The 26415-nt window shown below is 36.6% G+C and overlaps 1 protein-coding gene across 1 annotated transcript in view; it reads left to right on the forward strand.

Annotated features, from left to right (window-relative positions):
* Positions 1-1113: 1113 nt before the first annotated feature.
* Positions 1114-26415, forward strand: part of LOC124789901 (hemocytin-like) — a 543737-nt gene continuing 518435 nt past the window's right edge. Inside the window, exon 1 of the mRNA XM_047257418.1 lies at positions 1114-1224. Within this exon, the coding sequence (XP_047113374.1) occupies positions 1139-1224 (86 nt within the window). The 5' untranslated portion in view covers positions 1114-1138. The remainder of the gene's footprint in view (positions 1225-26415) is intronic.

Genomic DNA, 26415 nt, shown 5'->3' on the forward strand with positions numbered 1-26415 from the left:
TTATTTTTGTTTTGAAATTTGTGCACCACTGTCACAAGCCTGAAAGTATCCAAAAGATGACAGCCAAGATCTTATGCAACCAACCCAACAAACTGGTAGGTAGAGATTAAAATTGTATCCAGTCAGCACTGTATGCTTTGTTATATCTGTGTATGGCCAGCCAGTAGGCACACAAGATGACATTTGACTGCATTTAGAGTGGCCACAAGAGAGATGGATGGCTGCGCAGTCAGTACCTTCTTAGTAATGGTCCCCAGTATGGTCTGGGTGCTGTTGTCTGAGTCTGGCTGTAATACAAATTTATCTAATTACCTAGATTCAAGAGTAACTGATTCCTAATAGCTGCATAACAAATGGCAATGACATCCATATTCAAGTTTTTTATGGTAATATATACAGATAGCCAATATTCTTTGAAAAATATCAATATATTCATGTAAATATTAAGCTAGTGGTAAATGATAAACAATAGCTATTTCATCTGTCAGTGTATCAGCTTTCCTTCTGAATTGGCTGTGGTAAATTTAGCTTTGTAAGCACAAGTATATACTAATATGGCAATATTTTATTGTTAAGATAGTGTATAGATGTAGTTTCTTCCCCTGGTTGTCTTTTGCTACATACATCCTCACTCATTCTCCTTGATTATAGGGTCTGGAGAACAAGACAAATGAAAGGATGAATGAGGCAGTTGAATCACTTGTTCCATATTAGGGTAACTATTGACATCTCCCTTTTATGAAAAATTAACTCTCCACTTGGAACACACATTAATATCAGTCCCAGTGGTGAAATAAGTTGTAACTTCATTATTCAATGTTCTGTTACCAGCAATATGACTGTAAAGAGCAATAAGCATCAGGAGAATTATTGAACTATATTCAATGTATTTAGAGGTGAGGCATTTAAGGGCCACACAGAAGTATCCAGCAGGCAATGGAGTGAGATATGCAAGTGCAGATTTGAGCACAACATCTCACCACATCCGGAGCCCCAGGTGGTCTGGCAGCAGACCACTTGGTGCTGATAAGCTGAGTGATAGCACCTTCCTGTAAGCCAGCCTGCCACAGCCAACAAGCCAGTCTCCAGGCCCGTCATTCTGCATCACGACTGCTCCCAGAGCACTGTGTCGTGTGCAATGGCAGGGCACTGTCGCTCGGCAGTGCAGGCGTTGGAGTTGTGTTTGCTATTGGTTGTGGCACATGTTGTGCACTGCACATATGTGTGAGTACTTTTTGCTGTTCTAATGCTGCTAACTAATGACTATTTCTTGAATGTTATAATGGAAAACATAGGTTTTAATTAACTTCAAAACATGTTGCTCTTGAGATGTTGTCCATTTAGAGAATAGATGCATTATGAAAAGCTGTTGTGAGAATGTTATATATTTTCTGTACAGAATCTGAGTTAAGAAAATGTATTGCTGTGTCTTGGACTAATTTTTGGTATGTGGATTGCTTATACTATGCTACAAATTTCTATTTTTATTGAACTTTAAGCCCAATTTCTTTTGTATTATGGACTTTCCCCACCTCTATTGGTTTAATCTTCCACTGTCTAGTTAAGAAGACCTCTATTATTGCTATGTACACTTCATTCATACCATCTACTTGATTCACACACAACCACATCCATATGTATGTGCATAAAAACAATAGTGTGAATATATTTGTGAAACAGAGGTTTCACAAGACAGATTCTCTTATAGCAGTTGAGATACTTTTCATTTTTGAGGGAAACTCTGAGACAGTGTTCATTGTTACCCACTATCTCCTCATATTAATTCATTCACTCATCACTTTCCTTGCAAAGAACATTAAACATTATTATTTAGTTTAAAATAATATGACTGTAAATTGCTTTTTTAATTTTATTTGTTTGGGCAATTCTTTCCTGTATGCCCTCCATAATTTATTTTTTATCACCTTCTCCCAAAGTTTGTTGTAAAATTGCATAGTTTGTAATTTGGATGTCTCCTTAACTTTTACCTTTATTCAGAAATATCAAATTTTAAATACAGGTGCCATGTTTTACATACTTATACTTTGTATCAAGTGTGTAATTTAAGAAATTTTCTCTGTCCCACATCAATGGCTTGCATTTGTCTTTATCATTTGTGGTGTACTTCCTTGCTTCAGAACAATTTTGAAGTTTATTGTTGTAATTTATGCTGTTCCAAACTTGATTTGCTTATTTTAGTTAACATGATTTGTGCAACAAAATCTACTCATTTGTGTTCTATTTTTCTCAGTCTGATCCCTAGTATGATGCTTTTATATCTTTTCTCCATTACAAGTGCTTTATTTTTGACTGACTCTAAATCAAATTCAGTTAGAATTAAAATTTTATGTTTATTTAGTTTCTTTCTATCTTATCTATGAATATTAACAGCTTCGTCCCTGGCCCGTTCAGAACTTTTATTTTATTTTATACCATGCTACTTCAACAAATGAAAAGGAGATATGATCAACACTACATTCCCTTTGCAATAAGTACTTGTCATTCCTCTTTTTACCTGCAATAATAAAACATGACACATGGTAATAATGTCAGTTACAGTTGTGACTGTACTACACATCTGTCTCAGAATTATGAACTATTTTCTTTACAAGTTCACAGGTTCAGAACTGTCCTTTCATTCGTCTTATATCTTCTGTTGCTGACTTCATCCTATATTACTTCTTTGACTTTCCTTCCTGGTTTTTGTCAATCATATTACTATCTTATAAAAAATGTATCTTACTGAATGAAATGTAGTGTTCACTAATCCAGAAATTATCAACTGGCGTGTTAATATTAACGGTAGCTCTAGATGTCTACAGATGAGAGAGACTGATGTACAATACTGACTGTCTATGTGTGAGTGTGGATTAGCGCCTAGAGTGTTCACAGGGATAGTTCAACCTCTTTCATTTTCTGTGTATAACACAGATCACAAGGTGATGTAATGGAGTAGCACATGGACTGACTGTCTTTGGGGGCACCAAAAGATTTGCTGTGAAGGAAGTGGCAGAATTTGAAGGTGTATAACTACATCATATCCTATGAGCTTACTAGCTACAAAAGAGATCGCTTACAAATCACTTGTGTGACCAGTTCTGCAATATTGCTCAAGTGTGTGAGACCCATGCCAAATTTGAAGGGCTTATTTCAATAGTGGTACAAGTCCATATTTGCTCATTCTGAGATACAAAGTCCTAAAGTTAAATGAGCACTGAAAAATCTGCAGTTGAGATACCAGAAATATTCAAGTATATGGCTTGTTGGTGGATATGAACCTTTCTTTCTATTTGTTTGGATCATTAATTTCAGCAGCATTATAGGCAGGAAAGTGGAGCTAATGGAGCTTTACCACTATTGAAATAAATTAAATTGAACATTGTACATAAACCTGTTATGTGTCACTTCCATTAGTGTTGGGACAATGTTTATGTTCCTGTTTTGCCCACCACATGTGTCGCTATATGCAACTACCTGTTTTTGAGAAGTGACACACTTTTCGATATGTTTCAATAAACAGGTACCAATTTCCTGTGAACCCCTCGATCCAGATGTTTCATCCCAAAAATACATATGGATTTTGCCTTCAGTTAAATTGTGGCAACCAAAATTATACCTTTATATGTTTCTTTTGTAGTACGATATTGATGTTGTCAGTTTAGGAAATGCAATTGCTTTTTCCAGGTCAAAGGTAAACACGAACACCTGAGAATCTGCCTCTTCACTACATGCTGTGTCTGTAGCCATTGCTGTTCTTGAAGCTTCAGCCCTCCTAAGGTGAAGCTTCTTTCCAGTTTGAAGCTTTCTTTTTTCTTCTGCATTGGTAGCAGTATCCATTTCATAGCTCAGTTTGTCACAAAAAGGACAAGTGTCCTTTCTTGTTGGTCTAAATGACAGGTTAAAGTCTTTGTTAAAGATTTTTTGATAGATGTGCTCCCCACAATTTCTTTATTCTGAGATATGCATTTATCTTTGTACAAATTATACATTTTGGCCACACACAGCTCAGGATTTAAAAATCTTTTGTGGGGATTATCCTTCCTTGCATAATGGCTCCCATAAACTGGAAAGCTTTTGATGTGTTCCTTTACATCATTGATCAGACCTTCCGGTACAGAGAATTTGTTCTGATGTTTGCCCCTTCCATCAAAGTGTCCAAAGTATTCACGAAAAACTTCTTGCATACTATTGTACAATTTCCATTCACATGTAATCGATATTCATAAATACAGCTTTTCTGAGAACCAGAGCCATCTCTTGGCTGTCGGCGGTTAACTGAATGATACATGCATAAACCATTCAGATAACTATTTTGGTGATTAATATCATCCATAGCCCAGAAATTTTCAAATAACGTCTTCCTCATCCTCTGAAACTTTATTGAAACATTTATGTGCACAACTGCAGTCCACATTGTGAAATGTTTTTGGAGGATTTATTTTACCAGTTGCTGTGACTTCTAGCTCCCCAGTGTTCCTTTTTTTCTTTCGAATACACTTTTCATATGTGTCCGTTTTCCTTGCACCCTTCTTGCTTTGAGTACACTTCCTTTTTGTCTGCATATTTGCAGCTGCGCCGTTCGCATAGGCATCAGTAACAGTATCTTCTGTTTTGTCATTTTTTCCACTTTCACTGGAAGTTTCACTGTCATCGGTACTGGTATCTAGACAGAAAGCAACACAAGCTATGATTTATACAGCAACATATGATTGAAAACATATGTATATGTGAAATACATTAAGATGGACACCCTAATTTTCCATTGTTATTGTCAACATGGCCATTCTTGCATATTCCTTTTTTGGAACAAAATGTCTATAATGCTGAGAGAAAAGTAAGTATATTCTTTTTACCTGAAATTGTTTGAAAATCTGGATCATCAATCGTATCACAGTCACTTGATAATGCTTCTGAATCCATCATCTTGACAAGAAATGGCAACAGGCTGCAATGCGCAAAAGCACACACGTCTTGTACCACTACTGAACTAAATTCCTGCTTGTTTCTCTAATGCGTCAGCATTGGAGTGCACTCTGTTGGTAGCAGGACAAAGCTGGAGCTATCCCACAATACAAATAAATTAAAAATGACTTGTGTGAGTATGTACGTGAGGATAACTCCATTTTTTTTTAAAAAGTGGACTTGTACCACTATTGAAATAAGCCCTTCATATGACTAAGAGGGGATACTGATATTGAACACATACAGAGAAGGGCAGCATGAATGGTTGCCAGTTTTGTTTAATCTGTGAGAGACTGTCACAGAGATACTGAAAGAACTGAACTCTCAGATTCTGGAAGACAGATATAACCTATCCAGAGAATGTCTATTAACAAAGCTTCAAGAACCTGCCTTAAATGATTAATCTAGGGATATACTACAACCCCCTACATATTGCTCACATAGGGATCATGAGGATAAGATTACTGCACACACAAAGGCATTCAAACAATCATTCTTCCTAGGCTCCATACCTGAATGGAAGAGAAGAAACTCAAATAACTGGCTCAATGGGACATACTCTCTGTAGTGCACCTCATGGTGCTTTGCAGAATATAGATGTAGATGTAGACATGAGGAATTAGTGTTGAAAATGCAGTTGAAAGATGACCATGATGGGTGGTACTGTTGGCAAAAATCACTTACCTACAATGCTGGAATTTGTGGATACATCAGCACTGCACTTCTTCAATTAATTGATAAATAGTCATTTGAATGCTATATGTTATTGCATTTATTTAACACATTAGGAAGTCTTCTGAGCGATCTGCATGCATTCATTTTATTTATTTAATGTTTCTGTACATGTAGTGTTGTACAGTATTACAGTACACATTGGAGCAGTCCTTAAGCACTAAAAACATTTTGTATAGCACCAGAAACAATATCATATTATTTAGGTTACAAATATAGCATCAAAAGATGGTGCAGTCTTGTTTTATTAGCTGCTCCATCAGAGAATACAAGCTGTTCTCAGCCAAGTAATCTTTTACTGATGATATGAATTTATTGTTTTTTATGATTTTTATGTGTCTTGATAAAGCATTTTACACTTTGATGCTAGGATGGAGTAGCCCCTTTTTGGAATAATGCCGATTCTGTCTGCTGAATATGTACGAATTTGTTTGTCTTGTATAATATCTGCGCATAGATTCAGTATGAGAGGTACAAAAATCACTGCTGTTCAGCTTATTTCATGTTAATTACATTTTATAATATGTACATGCAGGGAAGTGGGAGAATTTTATTTTCTCTAAATAATTCTCTGCATTATGTCCTTTGATGTGCTTCTAACATTAATCTAATTATCTTTTTCTGCACTTAAGATAGCTGACTTTTTACATAGTTTTCTAAAAATACTATCCCATATTTCAGTATTGAGTGAGCACAAACAAAATATATACTCCCGAGCTTATTATGAGGTGCAGTTCCTTAGTCTTCTTATAATGAAGCAAGTCTTGCTTCATTTTCTGTACATTTGATCTATATGTGAATCCCATTTCATGTTCTGTTGTATCCATAAGCCTAGAAATTTTGTACTCTCTCTTTTCATAATTGATTGGCTATTTATTTCAATAAGGGGGTTAGTTGGTCCTATTCTGCGTGGTAAATGAATTTTTTTCAAGTTCATAAACAAGTTATTTGCCTCAAAGTAATCTGTTATGTTCTCCATGATGGCTTTAATGTTTTCTTCTAATATTTCTTTCACATTTCCCATTATTAAGATGCTCATGTCATCTGCATATGTGTATATTTTATCATTACCATTGTTCATGTTTAAGTTGTTTACACACAATAAAAACAAGATTAGCTCCAATAAGGGTCCTCGGGGAACACCATGTTTCATTGTTGATAGATCTCATTGGTTGGTTTTAATTGTATCTCTTTCTTCATGTGTTACCTCAATAAACTGTTTTCCTTGATGGACGTTGAGTTTAATCCAGTTATATACTGCTCCCCTAATACTTAAATTCTTTACTTTCCTGAGAAGCTTACTGTGCCTGATGAGATCAGAAGCCTTTGATGAATATAGAAATATGCTCAAAACGTGACTGTGCCTATATGTTGCCTGCAATGTTTCATGCAGAAAAGAAGACACAGCTGTTTCAGCCAAGTAATTCCTTCTAAATCCATGTTGGGCTTCTATTAACCTGTTGTGTTTATGTAAAAAATCTGAAGATGTTTCATAAAAAATCAACTATTTTTGAAAAGATCAACAGTTGAGAAACTGGTTTGTAATTTGCCACCACTTCACAGCTTTTTTGTAATTTTTATGCTTAATCTGGAAAGATACAAGTAGGGAAGAACAAATAAATAAATAAGTAAATAAATTTGTAAGATAATTTGATGGTTCACTGATTATCTCAGCAGATTTTTATAATCAGATATGGTATATTATCTATTCCTGTGGTGTATTTTGTTTTTGGTAGCTTAATTTATTGCTGTACTTTCTATACATCCATTGGCAAGAGAAATATGGTTCTGTATACCTGCCCCCTCAGATGTGTGTAATTTTTATGAGCGATATTTTACTCAACAAGGTTTTTTCATTTATATTTACAAAAAAAGGTTACACATTTTAGTTACATGTATTGGGTTGCTGGATATTTGGGAATTTTCATTTTACTGTATGTTACCACTATTCTTTTTGTTATTTCATTGCCAAACAACTTTTGTTTTATTAGTTGCATTCTTATGCATCTGTCATTTTCCTACATTTTGACACTTTTATTATTTTCCTGAATAATTCTTTATACTTTCTAAAATATCTATCAAACTGAAGTGTTGTATTGCCTATTTTGGAAATTACTTAAAGAAATCTTTCCTAAGCACATGATTTTCTTGTATCAGGAGTGATCCAGCTGTTTCTATACATTATTTTTAACTTCATATTTTTAAGAAGTAGGGGTATATCAAAATATTGTTTAATTGCATTTATGAATGTATTAAATTTACTGGATTTACTTGCTGGACTATAAATTTCCCCCCATGACTCTTATTTTAAATAATTCTTAAATTATTCAACTTCCTTATCACAGTAAAAGCTACTTTTGCACATTGTTGGTTTGATATTCTGTGAGTTATTGTTTTCCAGGTGGAGACTTATGGTCTAGGCATAATGGTCTTATACTCCTGCTTTAAGTATTTCTGATTTGAATCAGCTCTGATTCACATTAACTATTATTTGATCTCTACTGGACTTTGCACAAGATGTTTCTCATATAGAACAATGTACTGTGATTTCTAGCTTTTGAGACAATAACAGATTCATGATCTCAGTTGTTGCTAAAGCCTATTTTTAAATCACCACAAACAGTATAGGTTGCCTATTTTTTATAGCTTACATTAAAGTATTTTCTAGGCCTTGAGGAAAGTTTTTATGTCTCCATCAGGAGACATGTATAGGCATGCTACAGTTATTCTGAATGCTGGTATTTCTAAAGCTGACATTCCAAAATCCTTTTCTGTATACAATAATTAAGTTGGTCTATAGGTATTGACTCTATTCCTTTTGTTAAGGGTGATGCAGTCCCCACCACTCAGTTATTAATATATACTCCCTGAGCCAGTGTTCATTTAGACATATGACAAAAGCATTTATTAATTAATATGAAAGTATTATTTCTAGTTTTATTAATTTATTGCCTAGAGAGTGGACATTCTGATGGAATATCATTAGGTGACAGACATTTTTTTTGGAATTACCAGTTCATTGTTTTGTGTTGAGAATTGCAGGTTGGAGGAGGCTTTGATATGTTTTAATTACTTGGATATTGGTCCTTTGATTAACATGACAGGCACTTTGAACTAGAACAGATACACTGAGATATTGGACAATGAAGTTATTCTATATTCCATCATTTTTTTGAATGTGCATCTGGGATATTATTAACTCAAATGCACTTCCAAAAAATGATGGAATATTCGATCCACCAAGAAAGCTTGAAGAAACACAATGAAGTTATCCTATTTGCTTACCATTTTAGCAAGGGCCATAACATTACCAACCCTGTTTTCAAAGGTGATGAAGTTCATAGTCATTAAACTAAAGCTGTGTCTGTCTCAGGAACAAGTTCACGTGCAGAGTGGTCTACAAATACTATAGATTTGTAGGACCACTTGCAACAAAACAGAAAACATAAGGGACAGCATCCATGTGATTTGGTTGAACAGTGCATTGTCAAGGGCAGTTACTGATGGCTCCTATGTCAGGACTTTATACGCTCCATGTCACACCACACCACTGATATTATTGAGGCTCATGAATATGTCTCACACTGTTGGGACAAAAATGTTTGTTCCAATGAGCTTACAAATGTAAATATTATATATTTTGTCTGGCTATTACCTTTATTCGGTACATTTATTTTTATTGGCAGCTAACATGTAATTATTAAATTATTGAAGGTCATACAAAGTGCCACTAGGGCTTCAGGGTATATCTGCATCTGCATCTACATCTACATCTACATCTACATAGATACTCTGCAAGCCACTGTACAGTGCATGGTGGAGGGCACACTGTACCACTACTTGTCATTTTCTTTCCTGTTCCACTCACAAATAAAGTGAGGAAAAAATGACTGTCTATGTGCCTCTGTATGAGCCATAACTTCTCATATCTTGTCTTCATGGACTTTATACTCGAAGTATGTTGGGGGCAGTCAGGTTCAAATGCCAGTTCTCTAAACATTCCCAACAGTGTTTCTCAAAAAGAACATTGCCTTCTCTCCAGGGATTCCCATTTGAGTTCACAAAGCAACTCTGTAACACTTATGTGTTGTTCGAACCTACCGGTAACAAATCTAGCAGCATCCATGCGGTTTGGTTGACCAGTGCGTTGTTAAGGGCAGTAACTGATGGCTCCTATGTCAGGACTTTATATGGTCCATGTCACACCACACCACTGATATTATTGAGGCTCATGAATATGTCTCACACTGTTGTGACAAAAATGTTGGTCCAGTGAGCTTACATGGCCTTTGAATTGCTTTTATGTCTTCCTGCAATACGAACTGGTACCAATCCCAAACACTCAAGCAGTACTCAAGAACAGGTCACACCAGCTTCCTATTTGTGGTCTTCTTTGCAGGTGAACCACTCCTTCCTAAAAGTCTTCCAATAAACTGAAATCGACCATTTGCCCTCCGTACCACTGTTCTCATATGTTCATTCCACCTCATATTGCTTTGCAACATTATGCCCAGATATTTAAATGACTTGACTGACACTAGTAATACTGCATCTGAACATTACAGCTTTGATCTTTATACTCATCTGCATTAACTTATGTTGTTCCACATTTGGGGCTGGCTGCCATTCATCACACCAACTGGAAATTTTGCTTAAGTCATCTTGTATCTTCCTACGGTCACTCAACTTCAACACCTTACCATACACTATGGCATCATCAGCAAACAACTGTAGGTTGCTGCCCATCCTGTCCACCAAATAATTTATGTATACAGAGAACAACTTCCCTGGGGCACTCCTGACAAAACCTCTGATGAACACTTCCCATTGAGGACAATGTACAGGGTCCTATAACTTAAGAAGTACTCGAGTCACCCACATTTCTATGAACCTATTCTATATGCTCATACTTTGTTTAACAGCCTGCAATGTGGCACTGTGTCAAATGATTTCCAGAAATCTAGTCGAAGAACTTTGTCATTGATCACGTAATCTGTTTATGAGATCTTAACATATGGTGGTACATTCACATTTCAAATGCCTTTAGGCTACTTATGGGTGAATTTTTGTGTTGTCTATGACTTCAGTCCCTGTAACAGTACAGATGAGATATAACATTTCATTATTTGCCAGTAGTGTTGAATATCACAGCTGTATAGTAGATGTTTAAGTTCTTTCATTTTATCCTTATGTCTCTTGTTTCCTTTTTTCATACCATTTCAGTTGTTCAGTTATGTTCTCTTACTGTTTATACTCTAGAATCCTTCATATCTTAACAATTTAAAATTTGGGAAAAATTGATTTTGCTGTCTTCTTTTAGGCTGTATAATTCTATTGATAGCTTCTTATACAGGAATATTTAAATACCTTTATTGTTAGCCTTACATCATCCATTATTGGTCCTATTGATTTCATATGCAAGAAGGGAGTGGACAAAAAAAGTAGTATTTATATTAGTAGTGATATTAGCAAGTAGACCTATGTTTCAGCTTATAGGTGGTCTTGGTATTCTTGTAATCTTTCATTCTAAATTCTAACCAGTTCCTGGAGGATCTGGTTAATGATGAATTTAGGTACACTGACTTATTATCTAACAACCTGAAAACCTTAGAGATATGTCCATCATAAAATCTTTAAAATCAAAAACATCTAGTGGGTATGATGAAATATCAACAAAGTTAATTAAAGAATGTGATTCTGAGCTAAGTAACATATTAAGCTATCTGTGTAACCAGTCGTTTATCAGTGGAATATTTCCCGAATGGCTGAAATATGCTGAAGTTAAGCCACTGTTTAAGAAGGGAGATAAAGAAATAGCATCAAATTTCCGTCCAATTTCACTGTTGCCAGCATTCTCAAAAATTTTCGAAAAAGTAATGTACAGTCGTCTTTATAACCATCTTATCTCAAATAACATACTGTCAAAGTCACAGTTTGGATTTCTAAAAGGTTCTGATATTGAGAAGGCTATCTACACTTACAGTGAAAATGTACTTAATTCATTAGACAAAAAATTGCAGGCAACTGGTATATTTTGTGATCTGTCAAAGGCATTTGACTGTGTAAATCACAATATCCTTTTAAGTAAACTAGAATATTATAGTGTAACAGGAAATGCTGCAAAATGGTTCAAATCTTATATCTCTGGCAGGAAACAAAGGGTGTTATTAGGAAAGAGACATGTATCAAGCTATCAGGCATCATCCAACTGGGAACTAATTACATGTGGGGTCCCACAAGGTTCCATTTTGGGGCCCTTACTTTTTCTTGTGTATATCAATGACCTTTCATCAGTAACATTACCAGATGCCAAGTTTGTTTTGTTTGCTGATGATACAAACATTGCAATAAATAGCAAATCAAGTGTAGTCTTAGAAAGATCAGCCAATAAAATATTTGTAGACATTAATCACTGGTTCCTAGCCAATTCTTTGTCACTAAACTTTGAAAAAACACACTACATGCAGTTCAGAACTTGTAAGGGGTGTCCCAAGAGTATATGTCTAACATATGATGACAAGAAGATAGAAGAAGTGGACGGTGTTAAATTCTTGGGATTACAGCTTGATAATAAATTCAACTGGGAGGAGCACACCACAGAACTGCTGAAGCGTCTTAACAAATCTCTGTTTGCAATGCGAATTTTGTCAGACATAGGGGATATAAAAATGAAAAAGCTGGCATACTATGCTTACTTTCATTCCATAATGTCATATGGGATTATTTTCTGGGGTAATTCATCAAGCCAAGCTAAAGTTTTCCGGGCACAAAAACGTGCAGTAAGAATTATATGTGGTGTGAACTCAAGAACATCCTGCAGAAGCCTGTTTAGGGAACTAGGGATACTAACTACAGCTTCCCAATATATTTATTCCTTAATGAAATTTGTCATTAAAAATATATCACTTTTTCAAACCAATAGCTCAATTCATGGAATCAATACTAGAAATAAGAATAATCTTCACAAGGATTTAAAGTCACTTAGTCTTGTACAAAAAGGTGTGCATTATTCAGGAACACACATTTTCAATAACTTGCCAGCAGCCATAAAAAGCTTAACAACCAATGAAATTCAGTTTAAGAGAAGCCTAAAGGATTTATTGGTGGCCAACTCCTTCTACTCCATTGATGAATTTCTGAAGAAAACCAACTGATTTGTATATAAGTACAACATATCTTCTGCACAATTTCAGTGCAGTAATGTGTTCACTGAAAATTTGTGTGTGTGTGTGTGTGTGTGTGTGTGTGTGTGTGTGCGTGTGTGTGTAAGTATAATCTAACTTCTGCATCATTTCAGTGCAGTAATGTGTTCATTGTAAATAAGTATTACAGTAGTTGTATTACATGTTTCTTACCTTATAAATAAATAAAAAACTTTTTTATTTTAAATTCAGTGCAATAGTATTTGTAAAATGACTCTTAGTGTTCATTAAAAAATGACGATCATTCCACTTGGGACCTGTGGAATGGTACATTAGCTTATTTGTTTTAGTTTAAATATTTGTCATGTATTGTTGTTCTTCTGACATGTTTCACATCCTGGAGGACCTCCTCACTACGGATCAATTGGAATGAAATTAAATCTAATCTAATCTAATATCACTCATGAGTTGTTTTAAATTGAGTTTCAAGGATGACACACGCCAGTATAGATGTAACACGAAATTTTCCAATACTTTGTGTAGGGCTTCTCTATCAAATTGCTTATAGAACTCAAAAATATTACAGAAACTCTCTGGAATTCAGTACCTGAGGAAAGATTTTAAATTTCATATTGAATATCTGCTGTAAGGAGCATGTGCCCTTTGAAAATCCTACTTAAAAATTGTTTAGTTGTCTTTCTGGAGCTTTGAAAGTGTATTGTAGGCAACAGATCATGGTGACTGAGCAGTTCTCATTGTTGTGAGGCTTGTCTCTCATACATACATCTTCCAAAATGATTTGAAGGTCTTTGATAATTAATGAAACTATTTCAAAAGGCCAATTGTTATGAACTATTTCCCGTGGCTCTGTTATTTTATAGGTTTTTAGAGATATCTTTATTCTCTTCAACAGTTAGTTTATCTTCTTTTCACAATATCTGAACGTTCTACACAGAGACATAAAATGGAGCATAGAAAGCAAATCACTTAGCCTTATTGAGACTGGCTGCTGGTAGCAGCAGATGTCAGTTTTCTCAAATCAACTGTAAAATAGATCACAGTAATTATTAGATAACTGAAAAGCAGTCTATGATGGTATTTCAAACAAAATATTAATGTCTTGTGCTGACTTCTTGGCACATGGGAATGTATATTCCCCGTGGTTTCTTGATTACCCTCGGTAGCTCATCATCAAATGTCTGTCATATTGCTTTAATCTGGTTTCATTATCAGTTCTTAAAAAAGTACATAACACAAATTTAATATTAGTGTTTCTATATTATAAATTTTATCTTCTTTCATAGCTCCCTCCTTCCCTTGTGTTTTTAAATCTGTATTACTATTTGACAACTCAGTTTTAATGGTTTTAATGTCATTTGACAACACTTCTCCAATGGTTTTAATGTCATTTAACAACTCTTCTTTGGTGGATTTTACACTATTAGATAACTCTTGTTTGGTGTCTTTGAGACTATTTGGTAATTTTTTAGTTTCTCTGCCTCAACTTTCATGAAAGATGTTAACTCTTACATTTTGTGGTAGGAACAGGCAAACAGTAATGACAATATCATATTCCCTTAACAGCACTGAAATATTGTGACTCATTTCAACTCCCATGAAATATGTCCCTAAAATTTTTCATATAATGAATTACTTAACAAATTAGATTGGGACTGTTAGCAACTCACCTAATTGGGTGCACAGCAAGCTGTGCTGCATTGCCGGTGAGTTCTACATAGGCTAGAGAATGTAGCGATGACCTGCTGCATACTCTTCACATAGTCAGCTAGCCAGATGCTGCACTGTGAAGTAGAGCTGTGCCATTGTTGTGTTGGTTGGCTCTCACAGCCTGCTGCTGCAGCCTTTGATCACTGCTGCAGCTGTGGTCTCAAAGTCACAACAGAGGATTCTTCTGTGTTGTCTATGAGATTCTTCTTCACACATATGACAAAGGTTACTTAAGCAAGCAGATATCTTTTGCTGTTGACCTCACTGCTAATCTCCTTTATCTAATCTTTTGTGACAAATAAACTTTTTCTTAAGTATTTAAATTACTTTGCATGATGCTACAGTGTGTGTCAGCTTTCTTCTTTTACAGTATTTAATTTGGTTATTGATTTAGGTTACTCTGGGCAGTGTCATATTTTCTTCTCTTATTTTTGTCAAAGCTTCTCAATAATTCCCAAATGCTCCCTTGTTTTCACACCCCTAATTTGTTTCATGCACTAGGGTGCCAGTATGAAGTGTTACCAATTATTGTTTGTTGTGTGGTTATGCTCCATGTATGATCTGTCACACATCATTAATAGTTTCTGGTCACCATTCTCAAAGTTAATTACCTTTGTGATCCTGCTATACAGTGCCATTGAAATATGCCACTGGATTTCTTCACCTTGTTGCAATGTGCAGGTGCTGGAAGAGATCTGCAGTCTGTCCAAGCTACTAAATGACGTAAACTGTTTTGCGTCAACTCATCTGTATTTTACACACAATTATTTTCTTGTGCAGCTTCAGTTACAATAATGGTTGAACACATCTACTCTACTTTGGAGCTCATGACAGATTACAACATATATGTGTATTGTTTTGAAATTAGCCATTGAATCAATGAGAGTTCTTGTAACAATTTTTCTTTATGACCATTTACATACTTGCACACAACTGTTTGCTCCTTGACCTACAAGGCACCATCAAGTCATGATGTCCAAAGAACAAGCCAACCTCCACAGTCAGTGGAGATGCACGATCACAGTCGTGCCTTAGTGTCCAGAGCTGGTGTCTTTTGCACACCATCTGTCTATATGTTAATAATATCTCCCTCAGAGGGATGTCCCGACATTTACAAACTACCTAAAGTATGGCCCTCAGTGGGATGTCTTGACACTTACAAAAGTACCTAAACCATCAGTTACCATGGACATCTTTCAATGGCCTAAGAGGATACAGGTGGAGTATGTTATTCTGAAGAATCCCGAGTTACACCACAGAATCTACAAGCAGTTTGTGTTTCATGTGAAAGACCCTAAGCTGCGCAGGGTAGTACTTTTGAATACCTTGCTAAAATGGCTTTTAATTATGGACCCATCTGTCCCTTCCAATGTTCTCAAAAGTTTTTAAGAAGGTGTCCTACAATGGAATATTGAAACACCTTTCTGAAAATAGCCTCTCAGCAACTAAGTTTGGCTTCTGTAAAGGCTTCTCTGTTGAATACAGGAACATGTAATCTCATTGGAAGAAAGGAATATATAATCTCATGAACTTAGTTCTTTTAGAACTAAACAAGAAAAATTATTGTTGAATTTCCATGATCTTGCCAAAGCCTTCAAATTTGTAGATCATAAAGTAATTCTAAGGAAACTAAAATGCTATGCCTTTAAAGGCATTCCTCTTGCCTGGATGGAGTTGTATCTTAACAATGGAAAACAAAGGGTCAGATTACGTGATACAACAGGAACAAGGGCAAACCCATCATGCAGCAGCAGGAACTATAGTGTTCTGAAGGTGCAGTACTTAGTTCTTTCCTGTTCTTGACATGCATTAAAAAAGAGAAAAAACTTGTTTCCACAAATAAGCAAGAATCTGTTTTAACAGGGAGGCTTCAAGGTATGGCTTGAGGGAATATCACTGTCATCCTCCAGGATGTACACAATGTTACTGTCAGGTATGCAGAATGTCTGATAAGTCAACATTGTTTCAAGAAAACAGCTGGATAAGACTGGTTCAAGAAATTATGGATTGACACTAGGAGTTTTGTCTCTAAGAATACCTTTGAGCATTTCTGAGTCCAAAGTTTCTGGATTGACAAGGAAAATGTTCACTGATTTCTACAACCAGTTTGAATCAGTGTTGCTGGACTTGAACTTGTACAAAGGTGAAATGATATTTGGAGCTCATGAGACTGGTCTGTCTCCCAGTAACTATACTCCTGTTTGAGTCATTGCCACTAAAGGGCAAAGGAGCATGAAGAATAGGAAGAACAAGCAACTGTATTGGCCTGCTGCAATGCTATTTGAATGTTCATCCCTCTCTGCACTGTTTTCAAAGAAATCTGGCTTAAAATGACTTCTGTAAAGGTTTACTGACAGAATATTTGTCCAGATGACAGAACCAGGTTACATTAACAAAGAAGCATTTTGTTTTTTTTTGAAATGCAAGGCAGTGGGACATGCAGTGCCTTTGATGGATGGCCACCAGACCCTACAAAATCAGTCAATGCTCTTGAATGCTGTATGGAACATGACACTGCACCTTTTGCATCCCCGTCTACACAAAACATGCACTCCAGCCTTTCAACAAGTCAGTTATTAACCCACTGAACAACTTCTACATGTGAGTGTGCCATCAATGTGTGTTCAGCCACTCATACCAGGTGATACTGAAAACACAGTTTGGTTCTCCCTAGAAGCAAGCCTAGAGAAAATCAGCTGCTGTCCCAAATGCCACAGGAGGTTTCATACTGCCAGGGATTTTCCAACTAAACTGGCATGCAATTCTCACAGAAAAGCTGATTTCTGAAATAGCACAGAGAACATTCAGTGACCAACTACAGCAGCTAGCTGTAGAAGGTGAAAGCTGAGAGGTGCCGGGTGCAACAAGAAGCATATTGTTGTCTCCCAAGAAACTTGATTATAGTACTGAGCACTGAGTCAGAATTAAGAGGCACAGGTCATAAATACTGACAACATTTCGAAGACTACAAAACATTACAAAACAAAGGGACTGTTTCCCTAAACCTTCTAAAGGGGAAGATAACACTGAACAAACAGACATCGATCCAAATGTGTGTGGATTTTGCAGTAGATCCTACTCCAAATAAAGTAGCAGTTGATTTTGTCACTGGGTGCATTGTTAAGAAATGTGTTACATGGAACCATGAATACTGTGTCAGAGTGGGGAAAAAAAGCAACTTCATTTGCAGTAAAAGTGCTTAGTATTCAGTTTCATTCCAAGCAGGGAATTCTTGTTACTAATTTTACCCCACATATGGGATCATGCAAATAACCTGTAGAGACTATAATTTTGATTGTTTATTATGTTCCATGTGTACAAATAACCATAATTTTCCTTCAGTAGAGCTATTGTTAATGTACACAATTATTTTCCAAAAATAAATCATGTTCCTTCAGTAGAGCTATTGTTAATGTACACAATTATTTTTCAAAAATATATCATGTTCTGTTTCTTTGTAAATGCATCTTAAAATCAAAAGTACACACTTAAGCCTGAATTAATTTACATATATAAAGTAATCTATAAGTAATTCACATCATTATTAGCATGTTACATTAACATTGGTCGTAATTTGTTGTTTACTTTATAGTATCAGCTTTCAGTGGCTGCTTCTGCCTGTTAATGTATAACTGAACTCGCTCCACATCTTTGAAGGCTGCCATTAATTATGAAATTTCCAAAACTGATGGGTGAGTTAGTGAATATGGACCTAACTTAAGTGGCCATGGTGCTCTAGTGGATAAAGAATTAGGCTACAGTTCTGGAGGTCCTGGATTCAATCTGGGTAGGTGTAGGAATTTTCCTTGTTCTGGTTCTCCCAGAACAGCCCCAAGTCCACTCAGCTTGCTATCAAATTGAGTTCTGTGGATCTTCCCTTGGGGTTAAAGGTGACCACGGCAATGAGCTCACCATCTTCCCTCTCCTACTACCACAGTGAATGACAGACTGCTCTCTACCAGCAGTTAGGCCAGATGCCCATTCACAGATTGAGCAACAGAAATTTACTGTTTTGAATCTAATTTAGGTTAATGTTCTGGGCAGATTAACAGATCAAAATACTTTCAAAGTACTAATTTTTCAAAATTTCTATGTCTATACTCTGCAAACCACTTTGTAGATAGATGATATTTTTCCTGATGTCCTACCAATGAACCAAAGTCTGCCACACATTTTTCTATGATTTAATCTTAGTGATCATTCCATATCCCTAGAAATTTAATCATTGGAATGATCTGCAGAGCCCTGTCAACAGGCATTGTTTGTTTCAGTGTGCACCAAAGTGTGTAGTTGGTCCCACCCTATTCTCGCAATGGGCCCCTCAACGTGTTGAATGAGTCCTTCAGGCACAACCACTGAATGCACAACGTGATCTTTCCCATCTCACACTGCCATTTCTCTAAGGGGTACCAGTATTTTCCAGAAGTTTGACATGCCAATGATTGATAGTCCTCTGTCCATTCATATTTACCTCTCATTGACATAACACACAGAAAGTTTCCCATGTAGAATGAGTCTCACTGCCTCAGTTTCAATTACAGTTGAAGACGAGACAGCACCTCAGACTGATTGGTTACGGGATGAGCATACTGTGAGTTCTCTGTGGTCCCTGCCTCCTTTGTACAAGGCTGCTATGCCTACAACTCGCCCACTCATAGTTAAGTGGGCAAGTGGTGACAGGTCCTATACTTCCTGTAGAAGAGGCAGCATACACAGGGGAAGATAGTATTTGGCATATCTTATATATGTGTGGTGCATGTCTCACTATAGCCCTTTCAACACATCCGTTTGCATAAGTGTGACAGTGCACATCATATGAGAGTAGCCAGGGTTACCTTTTAGGTGCACGATTGGGCTACACTGTGCCAATCACAATGTCTTACAGAACAGTAAACAATTAACTTTAAGCTAATTTCTTGTAATTTGTGGAGCTGCTATGGTACAAGTATTACCAGTCCCCTTTAAAAAATCAGGTGATTAACATGCAACAAAGGGATATCTTCTACGGCAAAAGAATAACTTTGGTTAAAAATTATGATTCCCTGAAACTCCCAGGAACTTTTTTGTAGTTAGCAAACTCACATACCAATCTCAAAAATAGCTGGAGTTTATGAAAAATGCAGAGAAAATACACTCCTGTTGAAAGAAAAACCTAAATGTAATGTGATATGGTAATTATAATATACACTAAAGCAACTCCGAATCACAAATATTGATTTATTATGAAATATGTTACGCACAACACTCGTAACATCTGAAAAGTCTCAAAAATTTTCCTTTATTTATGTAGATAAACACTGAAATTTGGAGCAAATGATTTATTTCTAAACATGGAAACTGTGGTTCTAGTAAAAATAACTATTCATTTATATCAGATATATTTTTCCCACATGGAATGTTTCCCTCTATTATATTCATAACTATTTATTTAGCACCATAAAACAAAACTACAATAAATGCACATATATTTTCTGTATATATCAGCTGGAAGTCTAGTTGTCATGCCATATGTCATTTCTGCAGTGGTGGTATTATATTATGGAACCACATAATTATAAAGATGCATTAAAATTGTTGATGAGTTATCAACCCAGTCATCCTGATGTCATGTTCTCAATGCTGTCTTGGTATTGCAATGCCACAGTTCACCTTTGCTGTTCAGTGCCAGACAGTAAGCAATGGTTTTGATGTGGTGTATACCTAGGGTCTTTGTGAAGTGAAGAATTTATAATCAAACTGCTGTCCTCTGTCAGTGTGATGATTTCTGGAACTCCAAAATGTGTAATCCATGATGACAGAAAATGGCTGGTAACACTTTCTTCAGAGATGTCCTTTTGTAGAACTACCTTTCACCAATGTCCAAACATGTTGATCATTGTTAAGAGATAGATAAGGCCTAGAGAACAATGTTATTGCCCCACTAGTCAACATGGATATGTGAGAAGCAACTGTCAGCTTCACTGAAAGTTCCACAAGCACTGGTTGTATGTTTTGAGATTTTTGCTTATTTTGAATAAAGTCCACTGTGCCTTTAATGCCAGAATGAGCCAAGTCATGTAGTGTATGGACCACCATTTCTCAGTAGTATGGAGGAAGATATGGCGTGAGCTTGCCTGTAAACTAATCACAAAGTACACCTACATCTACATAGATACTCCACAGGCCACCATACAGTGAAGAGCAGAGGGTACCCCATACCACCACTAGTCTAGCTTTGGGCTGACTTTGCCAGATATGACATGTTAATGTCCAAGAATTTTAAGCATTGTACTCAATAATGGCATAAAAGATTATATCTAGATTGTACAGAAGAAAAATACAGTAATATACAGTCAAATGGTGGTGTGTTGTTTCAAAAAATACTGTATGACTGTTGCTCGGCAGAATCAAATACTTTTCATTTTCTTTCCTGTTCCACCCACAAATAGAGCAAGGGGAAAATGACAATCTATATGCCTCCGTCAGAGACATAATTTCTCGTATCTTATCTTCGTGACTCCTATACCCAGTGTATGTTGGCAACAGTTGAATTGTTTGGTAGTCAGCTTCAAATGCCAGTTCTCTAAATTTTTTCAATATCTGTTCCTTGAAAAGAAAGTCACTTTCCCTCCATTTGAGTTGCCGAAGCAGCTGCGTAACGCTTGCATGTTCTTTGAATGTACCAGTAACAAATCTAGCAGCTTGCCTCTGAATTGCTTCAATGCCTTCATTTAATCCAACCTGGTACTCAAGAACAAGTTAAACCAGTGCTCTGTATGCAGTCTCCTTTACAAATGAGCCACACTTTCCAAAAATTGTCCCAAAAAACCAAAGTTGACTATTTGTGTTCCCTACCACAGTCCTCACAGTTCATATCACTTTGCAACATTATGCGCAGATATTTAAAGAATGTGACTGTGTCAACCAGGATACTGCTAATGCTGTATCCAAACATTATGGGTTTGTTTTTCCTACTCATCTGCATTAATTATATTTTTCTACATTTAAAGCTTGCTGTGATCCATTAGGTAACAGGACTCTTAATTATTCACTCTGGCCATTTCTAGATCATTGCTTTGTGCCTTGACAATATCTTCATGTGGTTGGTACTGGTGGCCTAGCAACACAACATGCGCCTGCAAACCAAGAAGTTGCAGAATCGAATCCTGGTCAGACCATGAATTTTTCAGTCTGCATTTTAACCTAGTCTTCACCTCTCAATGATGTGAGCAGCCACCAGAAGTGACACCTGGTTTAGACTCAACGCTAAACTGTAGGTTTTCTTTTTCTTTGTGGGTAACAGGAATGGTTAGGGACATGAAGCTACCGAGTTGCATCCAATTGACAGACTTGCACTAATCCTTGTGCCACACAAAATTATTACAATCTTCATATGAAATGATGGGTGGTAACATGATGGCCACAATACTGCAAAATGTATCAGCAGAAATATTTTCTCCTCCAGAAACATATTAAATATTGACTAAGAAATTCTAGAAAGTACAGTTGCCTGGATGTTGTTTTTTCTGGGTGCTGTTTAAAGGCAAATGTTAATGGATTGTGAATATTGTGAATTCTCTTACTGCCAGAAGATAATGAAAGTGAGTACCGAATATGCTGTCAACAAGTCACGATCATAGGTACTATAGTTATGTTGTGTGTTGGTGAGAGACCTGGAAAAAAACACAATTGTTTAAAGTGTTCGCCCTCATAACTGATGTAAAGAAGCACCTGTAGCATAGTCTGAAGCATCAACCACTAACAGTAAGGCAAGGTCTATTGAGGAATGAGCAAGCTGAGTTGCATTAGCTGGTTCTTCTTTTAACTTCTTTAATGATTTGTCTCATTTTTTCTTCCACTAATGGTGGAATTCTTTAATATGACACAGTGTAACCCAAGAATAATACCTTTTGCTCTCAAATAATACATTTTCCCACATTACTATTATGGTGATATTTATCCAGCCTTTCAAGAAGCTTTTGCAGATACGTTGTATGAGGGGCTGAGAAAACAAGTGCTTGTCAAAGCAAACTGAGTAAATGACTGCCAAAGTTAAATGGATGTTTATCATTTATGTGAATTACTATCCAAATATCAGATATTTTTTCCTAATGGTCAGTTAGCCTGTGTATAGTTGAAGGTGTGGTTAAAGATTGTAGTACCACTACATTATTTTTAGGAAGTTATTAAAATACTTATACTTTTTAGAGTAAAAGAGGTACAAGTGCAAAAACATTTTGTTTACCATGTTATATTTTAAAGAATTTTTGGTACAACACACATGATATACACAGTACAATACATGTTCATTATAAAACAAGGCCATGTGTGTAATTAAAGTGAAATTAATATAACAAGCTAAAAAACAACAGGTAAATGGCAGATAAAATTAAAATATCAAAACAAAAATATATTTTTGTGGTGGTGGTGGTGGTGGTGGTTAGTGTTTAACGTCCCGTCGACAACAAGGTCATTAGAGATGGAGCGCAAGCTCGGGTTAGGGAAGGATTGGGAAGGAAATCGGGATTTGCCTGAAACGATTTAGGGAAATCACGGAAAACCTAAATCAGGATGGCTGCAGACGGGATTGAACCGTCGTCCTCCCGAATGCGAGTTCAGTGCGCTAACCACTGTGCCACCTCACTCGGTATATTTTTGTGGTTCCCACAAATACAAAAGATTATTCATAGTCACTTTCCGTGATCCCCTCACAGTCAGTGTATATAGAATCGTTATCATTTCCTTCTGTGGTATCTCTTGAAGAATGTCCTTCTGGGGCAAGACTCATCACACTTTACCATTGTGTTCTGCATTTTTCAGTCTTACTTGTCCTCTAGTTTGACCATGTCCTCTTCTTTCTCCACTCCCTCTTCATACACCCATGTTTGCTGTTTGTGAATGGGATATCCTGTTATAGAACTCATGATAAAGAGATCTCCTGATGCTATTTCCATTTCTCTAATTTTGTTTCAAATTAATCTTGAAGCAAAGGCTGCAGAAGAGGTACCGATGGGCCTCCTAAAATCTGCTTCTGCAAACTGAAGATCAGCACTGTTTGAGGATTTTCTTTACTGATTCAGATCCACTTTGTATTCCTCCATTGTATTTTGTTTCCTTCTGTGTCTTCAGAAAATTTGCTATGACTTCCACAGATTTAATTGAAAGAAAGTTTACTGTTTTCATTTCCACCACAGAAAATTTTCTGCTGACCTGATTCACTGCTTCAATCTTGTCTTGGGGAAGAAACATGTTTGAAGTGTTTGTCTTTTGAGAGAACCCAAAATCTTCATCGCATTCCATATATGTAGGGCCAGGCCCAAGGACCTTGTCATCTATTGCATCAATATGCTGATTTTACCTAAACATATACTAGCAGTGTTTAAAAATATGGCATCTTAAACATGCATTAAATATTTGTATAAGTACTCTTACTTGAATACACATTAGGCTACTGCTGTACATAATAAAAAATAAAAAAAAGACCTGTAAGTGACAATCGAAAACTTTCTGTCTGAAGGCATTGCTTCAGTATGTATGCAACACAGTGTGACTCCAAAGCAGACACAGAAGCACTGTCATGTAGCAAGTGATTACTGTGGCATCTGTGCCTTGCCAAAGTGTGTGTGATAAATGTGGAAATGCAAGCTATGATGATTTTATTACCAAATGCCTCCAAACAGGACCAATGTACTATTATCCTTTACTTAGCATCTAAAGACAAACATCAGCAGACATTCACTGGAGAATAAAGAATGTGTACGTGGCAGCATATCTGTCAAAAACCACCACTGTGGAATGGTGAACCAAGGAGTGCTGCTGCTTGCTGACAATGCAAATCCCCATATCCCAAATGTGGTAATGCAGAAGTTATGGAAACTCAAGTGGGAGACACTTGAGCACACACCCTATCTTCCTGATCTCCCACCATGTGATTACCATGCCTTTGGTCCCCTAAAAAAGGCCTTGAAAGGTTGATAATTCCTATTGGCTGAAGATGTCCAGCAGGCAGTTATGGACTTCTTCACATAGCAGGACACAGTGTTTTACCAAACAGGTATCTTAAACCTGGTGCATCAATGCAATTTTGCTTGATTGGCATACTGACTCTGGACTATACAGCCTTCGAATAGAAACTTTTTAATTACCCTTCATGCATACCTCGACCTTCATTCAACAAGGCAGCAATTCTCCCTCTGACTGCAGTTTCACTTATACTAGTTGTATTCTAAATGCAGTTCAGGTATTGACATAGAGCTTAAACTTTATCATCACAGAGTGGAGCACTATGCTGGAAATCGCTTGTACTTCTTTTACTCAGAAGAGTTCCACATTTTAGCTTTCCAAATGAGCATTTATATCATTTTCTTGTGAAATTTCACCTGTACCACTTGTACTCTCAGACCCTCATATGTTCTTCATGTGATGTTAAAGCAAAGAAAATATCAACTGAATGTGAAAATGCAAAGGGAAAAAAATGATTCAGAATGGTGCGAATAAATTGCTGGAATGACTGTGCTGCACTGCAGAGACCAAATGGTATCTTCAAAAACTCTAAAAGTCCAAAAGGTGTAATCATAACTGCTTTAGGCACATCTTCTGTCATAACAGGGATATTATGATAAGCTCAAATAAGACCAGTTTTAGAGAATATTTTTCTGTAAGTGAATTAGCAGTTGAAATCTTGTAAATGAGGAATTGGATAGTGGTCTGGCACTGTGGCATTTAAAGCTCTTTATCTCCACAGGGATGCCAAGTTACATCTTTCTTTGGAACAAAGTGGTGAGGACTAGACCAGCAACTTTTACAAGGGCATATGCCAAGCTTAATCATCTCTTGACATTAGAGTTTTGCTTGAACTAATTTTTCTGTTGACAAGCATCTGGCTTGTAGATATGCTGGTGGTCCTTCAGTTGTGACAGTGTGTTGCACATTAATTTCAGGAAAGCTGTAATTAGGTTGCTCCAACCATCTCTTTAACAAGCCTTGATACTGGTGCTGTGGGTCAATCAAAAGCATTAAACTGTGAACAGGTATGGTACAGAGCCTGTACTAACAATTAAAGTTTGTCAGTGAAGCAATGTTTTTGAGTTAACATCAAGCAGCACACCATAATAACTAAAAAGATCTGTACCAATAACTGACTGGCAAACATCCACAAGAAGAACTGGCCATAGAAATCTTCATTAAAGACCTCAAGGACCGGTAGGTGTTCACTGTACTGTTTTCAGCATAGTGTTTCCATTTCCAAACATTTTTGCATAGGAGAGAATGTTCTACCGTGGAACATTTTTCAGATTTCATCTCCAGCAAGTCCAGTAATAGAAGTTGTATACTTTTTATTCAGTTTTAAATAATAGAGGTCATTACATGTGTGCTGCAGTCTCTTTCTGAAAGCACAAAAACTGAAACTTCGTGGCAAATTAAAACTGTGTGCTGGATCGAGATTCGAACTCGAGACCTTTACCTTTGTGTGCAAGTGCTCTACTGACTCAGCTACCCAAGCATGACTCATGACCCATCCTCACAGCTTTACTTGCGCTAGTATCTCATTTCCTAGCTTCCAAATATCACAGAAGTTCTCCTGTGAAACATTCGGGACCAGCTCTTCTGGAAGAAAGGATATTGCAGAGACATGGTTTAGCCACAGTCTGGGGTATGCTTCCAGAATGAACTTTTCACCCTGCAGCAGAGTGTGCATGATGTGAAACTTCCTGACAGATTAAAATTGTGTGCCAGACTGAGACTTGAACTCAGGGTCTTTGTCTTTTGTGGGCAAGTGCTCCACCAGCTGAGCTACCCAGGCACAACTCACAACCCATCCTCATAGCTTTACTTCCACCAGAATCTTCTCTCCTACCTTCCAAACTTCACA

Source organism: Schistocerca piceifrons, chromosome 3 (genome assembly GCF_021461385.2).
Source record: "Schistocerca piceifrons isolate TAMUIC-IGC-003096 chromosome 3, iqSchPice1.1, whole genome shotgun sequence".
NCBI classification, from domain to species: domain Eukaryota; kingdom Metazoa; phylum Arthropoda; class Insecta; order Orthoptera; family Acrididae; genus Schistocerca; species Schistocerca piceifrons.